General features: G+C 32.4%; 4 protein-coding genes across 6 annotated transcripts; 2 read left to right on the top strand and 2 right to left on the bottom strand.

Annotated features, from left to right (window-relative positions):
* The first annotated feature begins 319 nt into the window (after positions 1–319).
* Positions 320–4,328, top strand: LOC124923956 (auxin transporter-like protein 2). The gene is made up of 8 exons (XM_047463967.1): positions 320–460; positions 638–1,056; positions 1,134–1,246; positions 1,331–1,514; positions 1,613–1,710; positions 3,055–3,262; positions 3,332–3,589; positions 3,946–4,328. Exons 2-8 carry the CDS (start codon positions 649–651, stop codon positions 4,147–4,149), a joined length of 1,473 nt encoding a protein of 490 aa, XP_047319923.1. The 5' UTR covers positions 320–460; positions 638–648; the 3' UTR covers positions 4,150–4,328.
* A 675-nt stretch (positions 4,329–5,003) lies between these two features.
* LOC124923954 (putative receptor-like protein kinase At3g47110) lies at positions 5,004–8,226 on the top strand. Of its 2 annotated transcripts, none has more exons than XM_047463965.1 (2): positions 5,004–7,716; positions 7,941–8,226. In XM_047463965.1, exons 1-2 carry the CDS (start codon positions 5,052–5,054, stop codon positions 8,144–8,146), a joined length of 2,871 nt encoding a protein of 956 aa, XP_047319921.1. In that variant the 5' UTR covers positions 5,004–5,051; the 3' UTR covers positions 8,147–8,226. The 2 variants fall into 2 exon arrangements, with proteins under 2 accessions (XP_047319921.1, XP_047319920.1); XM_047463964.1 differs by having other exon boundaries at positions 7,806–8,226.
* A 167-nt stretch (positions 8,227–8,393) lies between these two features.
* Positions 8,394–11,580, bottom strand: LOC124923955 (serine/arginine repetitive matrix protein 2). Its single transcript, XM_047463966.1, has 5 exons — positions 11,197–11,580; positions 10,988–11,108; positions 10,529–10,643; positions 9,050–10,093; positions 8,394–8,882 (listed from the first exon to the last, which is right to left on the bottom strand). The coding sequence occupies exons 1-5, from the start codon at positions 11,378–11,380 to the stop codon at positions 8,622–8,624; spliced, it is 1,725 nt and encodes a 574-aa protein (XP_047319922.1). The 5' UTR covers positions 11,381–11,580; the 3' UTR covers positions 8,394–8,621.
* Positions 11,581–12,766: 1,186 nt separating this feature from the next.
* LOC124926980 (protein yippee-like) lies at positions 12,767–14,156 on the bottom strand. 2 transcript variants are annotated; one of them, XM_047467314.1, is made up of 6 exons: positions 14,039–14,156; positions 13,653–13,780; positions 13,478–13,521; positions 13,268–13,376; positions 13,142–13,197; positions 12,767–13,068 (listed from the first exon to the last, which is right to left on the bottom strand). In XM_047467314.1, exons 2-6 carry the CDS (start codon positions 13,746–13,748, stop codon positions 12,978–12,980), a joined length of 396 nt encoding a protein of 131 aa, XP_047323270.1. In that variant the 5' UTR covers positions 13,749–13,780; positions 14,039–14,156; the 3' UTR covers positions 12,767–12,977. The 2 variants fall into 2 exon arrangements, with proteins under 2 accessions (XP_047323270.1, XP_047323269.1); XM_047467313.1 differs by lacking the exon at positions 14,039–14,156 and having other exon boundaries at positions 13,653–14,027.
* Positions 14,157–19,018: the final 4,862 nt, after the last annotated feature.

Raw genomic sequence — 19,018 nt, 5'->3', positions numbered from 1 at the left:
ACATTTGCAAATATTATGTGGCCTATGCTAAATTTGGAAATAACCCTATTATTAGAGTTATTTCGTCAAATTTCTCAATTTCTTCCTATATTTATATATTTAAATTTTATAAAAATATAAAAATATTTTAATTAATAACTTAATAGTTAGATAGTTAAAAAGAATAATATAATAGAATAATATAAATTTTGAATAAAAAAACTTACATATAATGAAATTATGTTCACTTAATAATTAAACTTTTTATAGACTCAAGCTAAACAAAGTTTATATATGGAATCAAAACAGCACTATTTGGGAGAATGTGATCAGCTCCATATTAATTAAAGAAAGTAGTGTATGTGAGAGAAAGAATTGAAGAGATTTTGGTGACAGTTTGATAGAGGTGTGAGAGAGATCTAGCAAACTAGCAGCTGTCTATGATCTGCAGGGCAGTGGTTGCTTGCTTGAGTTGAAAAGTGTAAATGTTATTACTCATCTTCATTATTAATATGCATTTAATTTAATGTATTGTTCTTAAATGCTAGTAGGTCTTTTTCCCCCATTTTCATAGCATACCCACTTCAAGAAAAAGACACATCAACCAACCAAGCAGCACTTTGCTTCATCACTCTCTCTTAAACTTTGAATTTTGCAGACTGAAGATCGATGATGCCCAGAGAACAATCTGATGAAAAACCCATTAATGTTGTTCATGTAATGGGACTTGATACTACTACTACCGATTCATTAGATCATGTTCATGACCATGATGATGATCAAGTAGTAGTACTAGATCATCATCATAATCATCAGTATAACTTCAAAAACCTCCTCTGGCATGGTGGCTCAGCCTATGATGCTTGGTTCAGCTGCGCCTCCAATCAGGTGGCACAGGTTCTATTAACACTGCCTTACTCATTCTCTCAGCTGGGAATGGTCTCAGGCGTGTTTCTTCAAGTTTTCTACGGCATCTTAGGAAGTTGGACTGCATATCTCATCAGTTGTCTCTACATTGAGTACCGTACTAGAAAAGAGAAACACAATAATGTCTGTTTCAAGAACCATGTCATCCAGGTCCATCCATCTATCTATCTTTTCATTTCATTTCATTTCTTCTCTACAACTAACTAACAATTTAATTAATTAAACAGTGGTTTGAAGTTTTAGATGGGTTATTGGGTCCATACTGGAAAGCTGCCGGGTTAGCCTTCAACTGCACTTTCCTTCTATTCGGCTCCGTCATACAGCTCATAGCCTGTGCAAGGTATTATATATATATATATATATTCATTAATCTATAAATTCATCTCTATTCTCTACTTAATTAATTAAATTAAATAACATGCAGTAATATATATTACATAAATGATCATTTGGACAAAAGAACATGGACATACATTTTTGGAGCTTGTTGTGCGACCACGGTTTTCATACCTTCATTTCACAACTATAGACTTTGGTCTTTTCTCGGTCTGGCCATGACCACTTACACCGCCTGGTATATGACCATCGCCGCCCTAGTCCACGGCCAGGTTTTTTGTTTTTTTATTAGGTCCCTTTCTTCTTATAATATGAATCGATGATATCATAAATGGCCCTGTTTGTTTTGTTTTGTTTTGATTTGAATTAGGTTAAAGGTGTGACCCATTCGGGTCCTACGACTCTGGTGTTATATTTTACAGGGGCCACCAATATCCTCTACACTTTCGGTGGTCATGCCGTTACTGTGTAAGTCTTCTAATTATTCATTTTGTATCCATTAATGCTTATTTGTTTGATCTTTGGATTTTTGTTTTTTTAATGGAATTTTTCATCTATCCAATCCCTCCTTTTATGTCCATTTATTTAATTAAAGCTATGTTTGATATTCCTTATATATAGTGGTACTTCATTTATGTAACTTATTTTGATATTCCTTGAAAATAAAATTACTAAAATACTTTTAATATCATGAAAGGAAATTACTTATAACTAGCATTTATTCCGTGCATTTGCACGAGTATTACGATAAAATGTGATAGACTTTTTAATTTTATTTTTAACAATTTTAGGTTTATGGGCGGGTCAACCCACAATCCGACCCAAGTATCTAAATTAATCACAATTTTCGACCGGACAATCCGAACACTTTAAAAATTAAGCATCATTATATATATATATATATATATATATATTAGTTAGTTAAAATGTTGAGCTTATATTGTTAAAATGTCCTGCGTTCATCAAATTTGGTGTTGAATTTAAACAATAAAGTGTTATTAGTCTAGTTGGTTAAAAGGTTGTATTTGTTTTGTTAGGTTGTAAGTTCGAACCATACTTATAACTTTTTTAATTTTATTTTTAGCCATTTCAAGTTTATATGTAGGTTAACCCACAATTTTTTTTTTAACCATTTTAAATTTATAAGCGGGTCAACCAATAATAATTCGACCCAAATATCATTATATATATATATATATATATATATATATATATATATATATATATATATATATATATATATATATTGGTCACTTATTTTATTTTATTTAGAATAATGTTGTCATGACTTAGAGCTTGTTTGATATGTCCGGTTATTAATATTTTATTAATTTTTTAAAAATAATTATTGTTCAGAATAATAACAGTTTTTTTGAGTTTTAAAGGAATATAACTTCATTTTATATTTTATAAAAATAAAATAATAATATTTTAATAATTTATGAATTTTTAATAAAAAAAACGCAATTGTTTAAATAACATTCTTCCAAATATCCCTCCATCAATCATTTTTACTTTTTTATAATTATTTTCACCTGATTATCCAATTTTTTATAATCTTAATCCAATCAAAATTATTTACAACAAAAGTTACAATTAATAAACGGTGAAATTCTTATATTTTCAGTGAATCAAACAAAATTATTAAATTATTGAAATGAATTGTGATACATATCAAACAAAATGATATAATGATGACATTGATTTGAAAAAGAATAACAATAATAAGGGATAAACCCTTGAACTTCTTTAACTTTTTCAATTCATCACCAAAACTTTAGTATTTGATCAATGATGCTCATTTTAACACAGAGAGATCATGCACGCCATGTGGAAGCCACAAAAATTCAAGTACATTTACTTGTTTGCAACTCTTTACGTCTTCACACTAACGATCCCATCTGCATCAGCCGTCTATTGGGCTTTCGGCGACGAGCTTCTAGACCACGCCAATGCCTTCGCCCTCCTCCCCAGTTCCGCCTTCAAAAGCTCCGCCGTAATTCTAATGCTCATCCATCAGGTCAGGATCTGAATCTGAATTTGAATCTATATAAGAAATCATCAATTAGCTAACTTTAATCTACGGTAGTTCATAACGTTCGGGTTCGCTTGCACGCCTCTATATTTCGTGTGGGAGAAGGTTATTGGTATGCACGAAACGAAGAGCGTATTCTTGAGGGCAGTGGCGAGGCTGCCCGTGGTCATACCCATTTGGTTCTTGGCCATAATTTTCCCATTTTTTGGGCCAATAAACTCGGCTGTGGGGGCACTTTTGGTTAGTTTCACGGTTTACATAATTCCTGCTCTTGCCCATATGCTCACTTACAGAAAGGCATCAGCCAGAAAGGTACAATAATTAATTTTTGGCAGCTCTAATCTTGATCTTATGTTTTGTTTAATTAGACCAAGCATTGGTTTGTTTGATTGATATAGGGATGACCATTTACAGCTAACGATTTGCTAGCTCTTGTCTTTTGAATTATTGGGTATTTTTTAGTCATCTTTTTCTTGGCAAATGGTGCTGATATATCATCAATTATGGGTACTTTTAGTTTGATGGTTACTGATCATCGAAAGGGAAATTACTTTAGGCCTGTTTGAAAAATTCCAAAAGGGTTTTCTTTGGTTTGGTTTTGATGGGATGTGATGATGATTATTATTAAATGTAAATTCTGAAAAGTGGAAGAAATGATGATTGTGCAGAATGCGGCGGAGAAGCCACCAGTGTTCTTGGCGAGCTGGGCGGGAATGTATGCTGTGAATATATTTGTGGTGGTTTGGGTGTTGGTGGTGGGTTTTGGGTTTGGGGGATGGGCAAGTATGAACAATTTTATGAAGCAGGTTGACAAATTTGGGCTTTTTGCTAAATGCTACCAGTGCAAACCCTCATCAACCCACCATCATTGACCACTCCACGACCCCTTTTCTTTTCTTCTTTTTCTTGTGTTTTTTGTTCATTCATCATCTTCTACTTCTAGTGCTGGAATCTGGATATTGTATTTGTTGGTTCCTATTTTGCTGGTTCCTATTTTGCCGGTTCTTACAGTTATAGCGGCCGATTTCTATGGGTTGAAATAGGTTTTCTATCTAAGGATCTTTTAGACCCTAGCTAAGTTTTGATATTAATATGTTTTCGAGCAGACCCGAATCAAACCTATAATTATCAAAGCTCAAATTAGCTATAGGTCTAGCTTCAAAACTTCTTCAAATAGGTTAAATAATTCAGGTTACATGTTTGTTGTCAGTGGTTTGGTTGTTGTTACATAAATGCTTAGAATCTAGAAGACTGTTTATGTCTGTGGGATGCAATTTTTAGGATGAAAATACATTCAAAGTAACAAAAAGTTGATACTTAATTCTAGACAGCCAAGTCAGGCACTAATGGCAGTCTAACATAACTTAACTTCGCCATTATGCATGAAAAAAGTTTGAGCTTGATGCAATATAAGTGTTTGCTTGTCATTGTTGAAAAAGTTTGAGACTTTGAGTGGATCATTTGAATAGTCCACACAAGAAAACGTCATGTATGTCTAAATTAAGTTATTACCTTATGCATTGCCTTCATGTGTGGCTGTGATTTCAATGTCGTCAAGTCAACACAGTGTCTCTTGTTCTCCCAAAATTTCCAATTATGTATAATTTCCAAGTCAACACAATTTATGTGATCTCAAAGTCTAAGTCAAGTCTCCCCATCTAACTTTGTTTCGTGCAAAAAACGTCTGAAGCTTTAAGTTTTTTAATGCTTTTATTTAGAAAAAAAATAAAAACTTCCTTGGCTTGTATATATTGCCATAGTCTGCTGATGTGTGATGCATACTCTTACAATTCCAAAAATGAGGTTCTGGTTGGTGCTACAACAATTGGCACTCATCATTATAATCATTACTACTGATGCTCTTAAGAATAATGAGACTGATCATGCTGCACTATTGGCTATGAAGTCCAAGACCCTGGACCCTTTTGGTGGGGGAGCTTTGAGTTCATGGAACGAGTCTTCCCATTTCTGCAATTGGGAAGGTGTGTTCTGCGGTAAAAGGCACAAGAGGGTCACTCTCATCTATCTAAGCTCTTCGGGTTTGTCGGGCACCTTGTCTCCTCATGTAGGCAATCTCACCTTTCTTAGACGACTGTGGCTGAACAACAATACTTTCCATGGGGAAATCCCAAATGAAATAGGTGGCTTGTACAGGCTCAAAGTATTATCGCTCTCAAGTAACAGTTTCCAGGGAAGGATTCCGGTCAGCCTGTCGCGCTGCTCCAGCCTCATGCGTCTATTTATTGGGTACAATAATCTGGTGGGAACCATCCCAGAAGAATTTAGCTCCTTGTCGATGCTCAAGGTGATCGTCGTACATGAAAACAATTTAACTGGAGGAATTCCAAAATTTGTGGGAAATATCACTTCTCTTGAGTCCTTCTCTGCTGCAAATAATCTCTTTGGTGGAACTATTCCAAATAACTTGGGGCAATTAAAGAACCTCTTACAACTTGGATTGAGTAATAATCAGATCTCTGGTACGATCCCTTCATCATTGTATAACCTCTCCAACTTGAATGTTTTATCTTTATCATTTAATAATCTTCACGGAAGTCTTCCGCCCTACTTTGGCAACATGTTCCCGCATTTGGAATTGCTTCAACTCCAAGTTAACAACTTTACCGGACAACTTCCAAATTCAATAGGGAATCTCACCAAAGCCAAGGAACTATGTTTTGACTCTAACGACTTCAGTGGAAAACTGAAAGTTGATTTCAGCAAACTAGTGAATCTCTTGCGTCTTAATTTTAATTTTAACAATTTAGGGAGTGGGGATTTTGACGAAATGCATTTCCTCGAGTCGCTTACTAATTGCAGCGATTTGGACTTGTTGAGCACAGTTAGAAACCAGTTTAGAGGAGTGCTTCCCGATTCTGTAGGGAATCTATCATCAAATATGCATCACTTCAACCTTGCTGCAAACCAACTGCATGGCAGAATTCCTCCGACCATCGGAAACCTTGTGAACGTGTCTTTGTTAGGCTTGGCATATAATCGATTCACTGGGCCGATACCTAGTACCATAGGTCGACTTCAAAAGTTGCAGAGACTTACCCTCTTTGAAAATCAGCTTTCGGGAACTATTCCGGAATCAATCGGGAATCTTTCTTTGATGAATGAGCTCTATTTAAGTAACAATAACCTAGAGGGGACGATACCTTCCAGCATTGGCAACTGCCAAAGATTAGTATTTTTGCGTCTTGAACAAAATAACTTGAGTGGAACCATTCCCAAAGAACTTTTCCAAGTTTCATCTCTATCGATTTTGCTCAACTTATCTCATAATCATCTGTCCGGCCCACTTCCTTCAGAGATCGGAGAACTCAAAAGTTTGACGTTGTTAGATATATCGAATAATGACTTGTCCGGTGAGATTCCTAGCCGGATAAGCAGTTGTACCAGCCTCGAATCCCTATTCCTGCAAGGAAACATGCTCCAAGGATCTATTCCCAAGTCGATGGAATTCTTGAGAGGTCTTAAAATCCTTGACCTGTCGAGGAATAATCTATCGGGAGAAATCCCAACATTCTTGGAGAAACTTTCCTTGATCAACCTTAACTTGTCCTTCAACAATTTCAATGGCGAATTGCCTTTACAAGGGCCTTTTGCAAACTCAAATGCAGTATCCGTGTATGGCAACGATAGGCTATGCGGAGGAATACCTTCTCTACAACTTCCAAGATGTCCCGTCAATAGTAACTTCTTCTTCTCGTCCAAACGCATCTTTGCAATAGTGGGTGCTTCAATAATAATAGGAATACTAATCCTAATTTCAAGCATGGTGTTTTACTTGCGGAAGAGGAAAAGGGAACCCACGACTTTGGAATTGTTGCCCAAGGAGTCTTTCGTGCATGTCTCATACGGCGAGCTCCTCAATGCAACGGATGGGTTCTCTTCCAACAATTTGATTGGTGCCGGCAGTTTCGGCTTCGTCTACAGCGGAGTTCTTGATCAGATCGGAGATGTTGCCATCAAAGTACTTAACCTTGTAAACCGAGGTGCGATGAGGAGCTTCATGGCAGAATGTAAAGCGTTAAAGGACATTAGACATCGGAACCTCGTCAAGATCATAACTTGTTGCTCAAGCATTGATTTTCAAGGTAACGAATTCAAAGCACTAGTTTACGAACTCTTGGTGAATGGGAATCTTGAGAAATGGCTGCATCCATCTCAAGAAACTAGCAGACTTGAATTCAATCTCCCGCAGCGTTTAAGTGTTGCGATTGACGTGGCTTCTGCACTCGATTACCTTCATTTTCAATGCGAAACACCTATTATTCACTGTGATTTGAAGCCAAGTAACATTCTTCTTGACCAACAAATGGTTGCACATGTTGGAGATTTCGGACTGGCCAGACTTTATAATCCAGAAATTGGTATTTCTCATCACAGTAGTTCGATGGGAGTGATTGGCACAGTCGGATATGCAGCACCAGGTAGAACAAAACATGTCTTTTTAATTGTTAATTGTTGGTCTATTTTATTTCCCTTATAAGTAATGATATAATTTTCTAATCTTGATCAGAGTATGGCCTTGGAAGTGAAATGTCAATTAAAGGGGATGTTTACAGTTACGGGATTTTGTTGTTAGAGATGTTAACGGGAAAAAGGCCTACTGATTTGATGTTTACGGGTGGTCTCAACATTCGTAACTTTGCAGGTCAGGCTTTTGCAGGAGAGGCGATTGAGATTGTTATGGATCCAACCATTTTACAAAGTGACACTGCTACTGGTCAGAGGGACAGTTATCTGATAGCTATGGTAAAGATTGGTTTGGCTTGCTCAGAAGAGCTTCCCCAAAACAGGATGAGCATGACCAATGTTGTGAGGGAACTACAATTGATCAAAGAGACCATGTTCAAGTAAAAAAATAGGTTCACTTTCAACTTTGATTTTGCTAAGAACTGTACTTTTATTTAAGCGAATAATAGATTATATCATGGATGTCTAAAAAGACTTTTCTCAATTTCTACTAGAAACATCCTATGTTGAAGTGAGGGCATTGTGAGTTGGTGTGTTAGTTTATTAAATTAAATAAAAGTATTCCTTTCAATTCCTGGTCATGCTCGAAAGCTCCTGAAACAATAGAAGAAGATGACCAAGTGTTTTTGGGTTATGAAAAATGCAAGAAATTATATAACAAATAAAAATGTCTCACCCAGATGGATGTTAAATGGTGACAAGGAAGTCTTAATAACATTTGTAATATCACTAAAAAGCTAATGAACACTTTACATGGATCATATTAATAACTAGGTTTTACCAACCTTGAACGAACTAAACCCACAAATGAGGTTATATCCGTGTTAGAAGACGACAAAAGGACAAAAGGGTAAAATACCTACCTACCGCGTACACGTGAAGGTGATGGCATACGCCTCCTCCTGCTGCTAATAACTTCATCCACTTCGTTCCCTTCTGGGTATAAGCTGCTGTTGTTAACACTCATTTCAGAACTGGCATTGCTGCTCGTTGCAAGAGGGGAATCTGATATGCTAACCGTTCTGCTTTGTGAATGGCCTGATCTCACGCTGTACATAGATGAAGCTGGGATATTTGTCATCAATGGCCGTAAATTACCTGGAATGGTTCTTCTTATATCCTGTGTCCACCACCACAATAGATTACCACTTAAAATCAAAATTAAATTGCTAAGGTTATTGAATATCAGCTTATTTGGGACTTGTTATAAATATATGATGAAAATCACAAATAATAGATCAAGAGAAAATTGCATCTATGTTATATGAAAGAGTGGAGTAGGCATACCATGTGTCTAATAGCCATATCGAGGGATTTCTTTGAGAGGGACCTTCCAAAGCCAGAACCATCTGGAGAAGAAGATTTACCAGAAAAGTTACTAAGAGGAGAGTGTCTATCATCTTGTCTAGGTGGTGCAAGTTTCCGCATGTTAATCACTCTCTCGACCATCTTAGTTCCAATCAGAACAGGACTTATATTATCATTAGCTTTCGCATGTAAACGGCTCATTGCCGGAACAGAGCTTCCGCAACCATGAAGTACTCCATTAGGGGCTCGTCCTCTCGAGGGAGAGCATGATTGTCTTCTGACCCTACCACCACCAGTGTTACCTGGCTCAACGGATGAAGAACGAGAGCTCGGTGCTCCTGGCCTTCCCCTAGTAGCGGAAAGAGGCCTGTCGGGTAGGGTAGTCCTTAAATTTGGTGGTGCATCAAGCGAAAATCCAGGCATCTCCGAAGGATTCCATGACCTGGATTTCACGGTTGGTGAACTTGGTCTCGGTTGTGTTGTTGTTGTTGTTGGGGCTGCTGCTGGTCTAGATGCCACAACTGAATGAGATTTAACAGAACCGGAAGATGTATTTGTGACTGTAGAAGCTGTAGGAGTTCTACGAGTTGGAGTTGCTGATCGTGAAGGGGGTCTATTAGATGCGGGTAGTGTGGGTCGGGTGGTTGTGGGCGTGGACGATCTTGCAGTAGTTCTAGACTGAGGTGATGAGGGTCTTACTGGAACTGTAGATTTTGTAGTAGATGACAATGTTGCCCTCGAGGTTGGAGTGGAAGACCTTGATGGTTTAGATGATGATGTCACTGTCGGTTTGGATGACCTGGTGGGTAAGGTGGGTATGGATTTAGATGTTGTCAACGTGGACTTGGGTGATGATGAAGTCAATGTTGTACGTCCAGTTGGTGTAGCCGGTCTTGATATTGGCCCACATGATGATGATGATCTGCGCAGACTCATACTTGAAGTATTCAAGCTAGGAGCTGGATTGGACTGTCTAGATGGCAAATTACTCTTGGCAGCAGCCTCTAGCTGAGCATTTGCAAGCTATTATCACCACACACAAAAAAGTGATACAAAAATGAGTTGTGCATGTGATGATTATGAAAAAAAATAAGTTAACAGTTTTTCCTTTGATTTCCTGTTCCAGAAATGAATATGAAGCAGATGTTTAAATGAACAATGAGTTTACAGTTTTTCCAGAAATAGATTATCATAAATAGAGCAATCGGTGAGTGATTTATTAACATGGAGGTGTTTGTAAAAGGTTTAGCAATCAGTTATCAGTTTCCCAATTTTCAGTGGAATTGACACTTGTGTGTTATTTTCAGTTGGATTAGTTGAAAGTTTCTATCCATGAATCATTATATTGTTGCACATAAACATAGATAAATATATCTCCAATTTCCCAGAAAAAATAAGATCTTGGATGAAAGAAACTAAGGAAGTTGTTACACTAAGAAGGAAAAGTCACATTCTTACTCTGGATTTCAGAGCCACAGGGCGAGGTTTTGATGTCTCAACCTGATTCACAACAGCTCTATGTGAATCCTTCTCTAATGAAGGAAAAAGAGGAGTGCCAGGAGGAGTTATAAGCCTGAAAGCAGCAAAATAGAAGGCTGTTAACAGGAAGCTAAACACTCTCCAACAGAAAGCCAGTTCAGTAGGATGGATGATCTTTAAAAGAATGGAGTAGAGATACATTATAAATGAAAAACGCCTTTCCTCCCAAAAGGCAAAACAGGAAGCTAAGCATTTGAATACATACTAATATGGGTATAATAGGCCTGGTCTGGCCTTGCTAGTAGGTTTTGTATTAAGATTTGGTTAGGAACTATAATTGATTCAACCTTAAGATGAAAGTGAGCTAGATCGAAGATTGTTTTAATATATGCATACTTAACAATTAGAAAATGAAGAAGGTATGAAGTCTATACTTACCAATCATAATCATTTTTATCATTCTCTGAGTTCAAGAATTCATCAGAATAATTTTTCTTTGCTGGAACAGGTATAGAAGAAGATGAGACGTCAAATACAGGAGATCTCCCCTGTTCTGCACCTACAAATGAAAAACAAGTCATGAAACCAAATCTACAAAATAGTCTTGGCCTGATTTCTTGTATAAAATGAAGTTAATTTCTTTCTACCTAAAGGAGCTTCAATCACTTCCGAGCTTTGAAGTAGAAGATCGTCGCGTTCTTTCTCCCGTTTCCGCATCTCCAGAAACAATGCAAGTTCTTCATCCTTCTCTTTCTCCTTCTCTTTCACCATCGACATTCTTAGGTTCCTTGTTTGGGGTCTCTCCTGAGCAGCCCTAGTACCTCGACTCATCTCGAAATCTGAACAGCAGAAAGAGAGAGAGAGATTAAGAGGAAAATGTGCCGTTACAATGAAACTTAAAACCCCAAGTCCCTCATTTGTGACGCCATTAACATCCTCTCTCTCTTTCTCTCTTAGATTCGAATTTTTTTTTATAGAGAGAGAAGATTAAACAAAAACAAAAACAAAAACATAAACATTAACATAAACAAAAATGAGCTGAATGGATCAGATAATGATAGTAGACCGCGCAGGAAACCCTCGATCTAACGGATGCATATTATTATTATTATTATTACCTGCACCCAAGTTTGAGTTCATCTCACTCCACACTTCCCTCCATCCAACGGCTCATATCCAACCATTTCAATTTGACTCCGTTATTAATTTATCTGACACCAACCAACACTTTTGTTTTTCTAATTTAAGAAATTAATACGACAATAGTATTTATGTGACACTTATATATGTCCACTCCAATTTAGACATTTTAACGTAAACATTTTTTCCACTTAAATTAAATTAGGATAATAGGTTCGTGTAAGGGTTTTTAAAATAAATTGAGTTATTTAAAAAATAATGATTGGCAGTTGATTTTGAGGAGGTGGGATATAATTTTGATAAAAAAAAACTTAAAATTGTATTAGATGCATAAGAGTTTTTGAATATTTTATTTAAAGTGTATTATATATAATAGAAATACTTTTTAAATAATATTTTGATTATTAATTTAATTTGTGTGATTGATAAAACTATAGATTTAAAAAATCAAGAAAGAGAAAATAATGAATGATTGGGGATAATTTTGAAGAGATAATGGATTTTTTATAAAAAAAACTTTAAAATGTATTAATATATATAAATAAAATAAATAATAATAATTTAAAATATATAGTATTTTAGTATATGAACGTGATGTGATTAATGGGAGAGGAAGAATAATATTTGATTTGTATGGGCTTATTTGAAAAAGACATACCAAACAAAGCCTCAAGTTATTTAAATATTAATGAAATAACCCTAAACCAAACAAAGCTATTAGATTCAAATTAAATAACAAATTACCCCCAAACTCATATAACAATAATCAATTCATCTCTAAAAACAATTGTTCTCAAAATGGTTCAATATTTTCTAATATTTATTGCATTATTGTTTTCATATTAAATCACATTTAGCATTAAAGTTTGGTACAATACTATATTATCGAATTCTGCAAGATTCTCATTCTAATTGATGCTAGAAAACTGACAAGTTACTGTCACAAGAGACACTGATCTCATAACCCTTATAAGATCTTCATAAACAAGCAGTAAGTAATTAGAATACCTAAGTTTCAACTAAATCATAAAAAAAATTGAAATAGAAAGATGATGATGCAACAAGAGGAAGTAGATATAGTTGCAAGATCGAAATCGAATCCATGAATCCATGATATTTAAAAAAAGTTGGGTTCATAGAAATTAGAAAATGAACAATGCCCAGAAGTAGGTATGTAAATTACATTATTGTATCATGGCAGCAGAATAAGAACATTAATCATAATCATCATCATCATCATGGGGAATGAAGAATGTACAGAGAACCACATACACTGTGCTTTAATTTGTCAAACAATATCATCTAGATCACTTATACCAGCAACTTGCACTTGGTGATTCGTCCAGTAGCTACTTCCTTCTGGCCCAGAAATTTTAACCCTAAATAGAAAAATACAATCTGAATGAATGAAATCCACACAATCTGGGTATTGGGTGGGTAATCGAGACTGACCTCTCAAGAACAGATTTTCCTTCTTTGTACTTTTGACTCTTTTCATGAGCCATCTCCTGAAAATGTATAAATAAACATTAACAGCAACAATTATCAAATCAACATAAATAAACAATCTTATATTACATATGTCCATCCAATGCTTGATCCACAACCAACGCAGAAGATATCAGCCACTGTATGCAAACCGGTCATCATCATTCGGTCTTCTTTCTTTCCAACAGTCATATTCACTCTGTTCAAAATAGCTAATTTCAAGCTCAACCCTTTACAACAAACAAATCAAGAGATCAAAACAGAAAGACAAACAGTTAAACTGTCAATAAGACAACTTACACATTGCTGAAAAGATAAGCTTTTCCATGCCTGCATTGGAATGACTAAACCAAAACAAAGAAAAAGTCCAAGATAATTTCAACCCACCAAAAATGAATGAAAAGGGTAAAAGATAACAACATCAAAGGAGAACATAAAACAATGATGATCAGTTGAAAGAAGGAAAAGTGAAAACCTTTGAAACGATGTCGTCAGATAGAGCAAGATGGGTATGACAGTGCCTGCAACAATACATCTTGCCCTCAAGATTAATCAAAAAAAGCCTCCCCATTTCTCCCTTATCTCTCTATCTATATCTGATCCCTAAGTGGATTAATCAGAAAATCAGTCACGAATTCATTCAATCGAGATAATAGAATCATACATGAACATAGATGTGATGTTTAAGCTTGGAAATCAGAAGAATGGTGAAATGCATTGCACATGAAGAAATCGAACAAAAAGTAAATGAAGGGGAAGGTATAATCTATATATATATATATAAAAGAGAATATTTTTTTGGAAAGATGACTGAAAAAGAAACGCAAAGTGTATTGTAAGGGTTTGATAATAAATAAATACAGTTTTCTGGGTTGCGAGAAAGAGATGAGAACAGCTTCTTCACAACTACGTTTTTGCTCAACAAACAACAACTTTCGTTATCCTCAAAAGCTTAAAAAAAAAAAGGCCTTTAATGGCGCACACAGTTCTCTTACTTGTATTTTTATATATATAATAATACTTTTGTTTGTTCTAAGGCAGAAACACGTATTTGTCTATCAATTTCTATGACGTGTTTAAATCACTTCTTCCACTTTTAAATATTGACTTCCTTTTCAGTTTTTAAAGGGAAAATAGTATTAAATAATTAAGTTATTTATTGACTCATCTATATATATATATATACATATAATGATTCTTAATTTTTAAAGTGTCCGGATTGCCGGGTCGAGAGCTGTGGTTAATTTGGATACTTGGGTCGGATTGTGGGTTTACCCGTTTTTAAATTTAAAACGGTTAAAAATAAAATTAAAAATGCTAGATGTATGTTTCGAACTTGCATACTAACAAAACAAGTACAACTCTTTAACCAACTAGGCTACAAAGACTTTATATTTTAAATTCAACACCAAATTTGATAAACGCGGGACATTTTAACATTAATTAACTAACTAATCTATATATATATAATGATGCTTAATTTTTAAAGTGTCCGGATTGCCGGGTCGAGAGCTGTGGTTAATTTGGATATTTGGGTCGGATTGTGGGTTTACCCGTTTTTAAATTTAAAACGGTTAAAAATAAAATTAAAAATGCTAGAGGTATGTTTCGAACTTGCAACCTAATAAAACAAGTACAACTCTTTAACCAACTAGGGTACAAAGACTTTATATATTAAATTCAAACACCAAATTTGATAAATGCGGGACTTTTTAATATTAATATAAGTTCAACTTTTTAACTAACTAATATATAATAATGTTGAGTAAATGGATACTTGGGTCGGATTATGTGTTGACCCACCCATAAATTTAAAACGGTTAAAAATAAAATTAAAAATGTTATCCGTAATTTTTTTCTCGGTTTTTTATATTATTACTCGTGCAAATGCACGGGCTAAATGCTAGTTTAAATAAATATTTGAAAAAAAAATTGTTATTGTTTTTGGTTATGCTAGTCAATTTATTGTTATCAAAAAAAATTTTAAACTTTATTATTTTATTGTAATTTTCAGGGAACTATTATTTATAATGACATCTTCTATATATATATAATTTGAATTATAAAAGTAAATATTGAAGTTAGAATTACACATATTAGTGTTGGTAATTTAATAAGTTTTGAAAAGAAATAATAATATTAAATGATGTGAACCAAATAATATATGGGCCGGTGCCGGGACAAGTGTATCATGTGACTGACTATATGAGTCATTCAAAATATAGGTTTGGGTTTTATTTTATTTTATTTTAAATATTATTGGCCTAAAATCATAGTTTTTATTTTTCCTACATTATTTAACTAGACTATCCAGATTAACAATCCTTAAAAATATGTTAATAACTGCAGTTTTTTTTTTTAGTTTTAAATAATTGAGTAACATAGTATAATAATTCAAATGAAAAAAGATTATAAAAAATTAAAGTTCTCAGTTTGGATTCAAATTAACAACACCTTAATTTAAATATATTATTAGTTTTATAAAATTAAAAACAAAAACAATGATCCTTTGTAAACCTCAAATATTATAAATGAATCATCAGTCCATTAACACATAAAGGCCCAACAATAAAGAGCAAATAAACAACAACTGTTATGATTAGGTCCAAATATTTAAAAACACAACAATTGGTTTTTTTAATATATTTTTGTCTTAATTTTTTGCTTCTTATTTATCAATATATTCAAAATTTAAAAAGGTAATTGACCAATTTAAGACTGATTATTGTCATGCTAATATATAATGTATACTCTTGTCAAATAGAATTTGAATATATATATGGCAGGCAGGCAAAAATGGGTTGGACTAGACACTCTTGGGTGGACTCTTAAACCGGCCCTATATATATATATTATTTTGACATGTTATTGGGCCGATCTAGATCTCCCCCAACGGGCCCAACCTCTCCCTGTACATTTCTAACAGCTAAAAGCCTAAAATGTATAGATTATGCTTAACTCTTGTTTAATTATTTATTAATTAAACAATTAGTAATTTTATTTAAAGAAACTCTCTAACACTAACTTTAGAGTTTACAATATATATATATATATTATAATACATTTATTTTTAATTTATAATAATATTAGAATGTACTAACAATACAACATTTAAAAAAAAACTTAATACGAAATATGATTTAATAAAATAATAACACTTTATGTATACTTGATAAATACATTGCACATGTCAGTAGACACGTCTCTTCCCCATTCTTGATAAAGTTTGAGGCTAGGAAAGAAAATTACCCGTTTACCTCTAATAGTTAACTAATAGTAAAATCTTAAAATTTATATGAAATTTGTAAGAGTTTAATTTAAAAATAATAATAATAATTATATATTATTCTTATTTATATATATATAATTAAATATTTTATACTTTGTCAATTTTAAGAAATTATATATTTTAATATAAAATTAATAATAAATAAATAACACTATAACAAATTATATTTACAAAATTAATTATATTAATGTTTTTATTTAAATAAATAATAACTTTATTTTTTATTTTTAAATATAAATTTGTTTTCATAAAAGTAAAATTATATATAATCTTAAAATCGAAATTATTTATAAACTCATAAATTTCGTGAAATTTTATTACCGTAAATTTAAAAAGAGTTTATTTATCTAAAAGTTTACTTAAAATCAGATACATTTACCTGATGTGAAATGATAAAATCGTAAAATTTTATAAGTCAACTTCATTTTAACCGCCTTACAATTGACAATTCAATCATTCTTATTTATTTGTTTATTTGTTGTTAAAAAATCCTATTTAAAGTTAGAAGGCACGTGTTTATATTTAATATATATATATATATTATTTTTTTAAATTATAGATTAATAAATAATTTTAAATATATATTAAAATATATAAATATAATAAACATGTAACGAATTTGTATCCATATTTTAGAAAGAAAACGGTGTTAGATTATTTAACCATATATATTAAAGTAAAGAAGATTATATATATCTTCACATACTTTACATTAATAATCTTTTCGTCCACCACTAAAAAAAAATCCCCCTCACCCCTCCTTAAACAACAATAACGAAATTGTATTTAGTTTTTTATTTTCATTAGTATTACATAAGATTGTTTGATGTGGATCAGTTATTTTGATTTAATTCAAATAATTTATATTCATTCAATAATTAAATAAATGAATTTATCAATTAAAATATGGAAAATGTTCTTATTTTATTTTATTTTATTTTATAAAATTTAACTATTAAATATAAAAGAATATTTTATTTATTTAATTAAGACAATGTATTTTTATTATATTCAAATAATCCCAAATAAAAAAAATATCCTATTTTGTCACAATTTAATTTTGGAACTATCATGATCCCATACAAAATTCTGTCAATTACAAGTTTTTTTCATTTAATATGTAAAAAGAAATATAGTTGAAAGACACCAAAATTTATTTGACAAAAAATGTAAAGAGTTTGATTTTGAGTTTAATCACAAACTTAGATTATAAGGTTTGATTTATAATGCTTTTGATAATGTAGTTTTAACCCCAGATAAAAATAAAAATCAAATAAGCTCAAATTGTCATTGAACTAAATAATTATCATAAACCTTTTACAAAATATTAAAGGTCTTTCTGAAGGAGACATATATATTTAATTGATCGATGCAAATTGAAGGATAATTTCGGATCTATTTTGGTCCCAAAAGAAGTATTATTGATAGATCAGATTAGATTTAGTGGTCCAATTTCTGAGCTGTTGTTAATAAACTTCTCAATTGTGACATATTAGCCCCTGGCTTATGCTTCTTATTAACTTGTGGTCCTTAACTTTAGGGCTGTCACCTAATCTATTTTCACATCCGGGATCTTTAAAATTAAAGCCAACACTTTTGTGGTTTTGTTTTGTTGGTGGTTTTTTATTTTGTTCTCGGAAAAATGATATAATACATCGAGGAGGAGGCGACTATTTAACACCAAAATAGTCTTAGAAAAATTAGCAATATTTATACCCAACTTTTATATTTTGAAGTACTTTAAAGATAGTTGGATTATATATATATATATATATATATATATATATTTATGAGAATAATCATCTCAATTTGATCTTATGTAACTTGGAGATACAAAGAACTTTTATTTTGTATATGCATAATCTCCAAAACTATATACATTTGTTTAAGAATTTAAAATAAAATTAACATTCAATATTTTTTATTTTCAAAAATGTCATTTAAAAATAATAAAAATTGTTAAGATGTTGATAAATTATGGGATATAGTTTGTAAAATGTATTTTTTACAGAAAATGAAATAACCAATCAAATAAATTAAGGCATATTTACTGTTTTCTAAGTTCCTCCCAAATGTAAATAATGGCCACAACCAATTATTCAAGAGAAAGTTAATAATATACAATACTTAACATAACAATATAAAAAATATTTTCTGATTTATTATGCACTTTTATTTTCTATTGTTTATTTGGTTTGTAATATCTTATTTATTAGTTTGACTTTAATATTATAAATACAATACTCAAATATGTGAAAAATTAGAAACGGTAGTTTCACTTAATATATAATTTAAGTAGATTAGAAATAAGTGCATATATAATTAAAATATTAATTAAAATTATTCTAAACAACCAAATGAAAAAGAAAAACAAGATAACGCCAATGAAAAAGACTTACCTAATAATCTATAAATAATTAATTAGAGAAATGACTGGAAAGGGGATGCGTGGCACAATTTTTTGAAAATAATAAATTTTCTCTTTATTTTCTATTTTTACACTATTTATCAATTTTTTTCTTTCAATTATTGGGTGACGCGTCGTTCTTTCT

This window comes from Impatiens glandulifera, chromosome 2 (genome assembly GCF_907164915.1).
Source record: "Impatiens glandulifera chromosome 2, dImpGla2.1, whole genome shotgun sequence".
NCBI classification, from domain to species: Eukaryota; Viridiplantae; Streptophyta; class Magnoliopsida; order Ericales; family Balsaminaceae; genus Impatiens; species Impatiens glandulifera.
The sequence above is the reverse complement of the archived record's forward strand: the minus strand, read 5'-3'. Positions and strand labels throughout refer to the sequence as shown.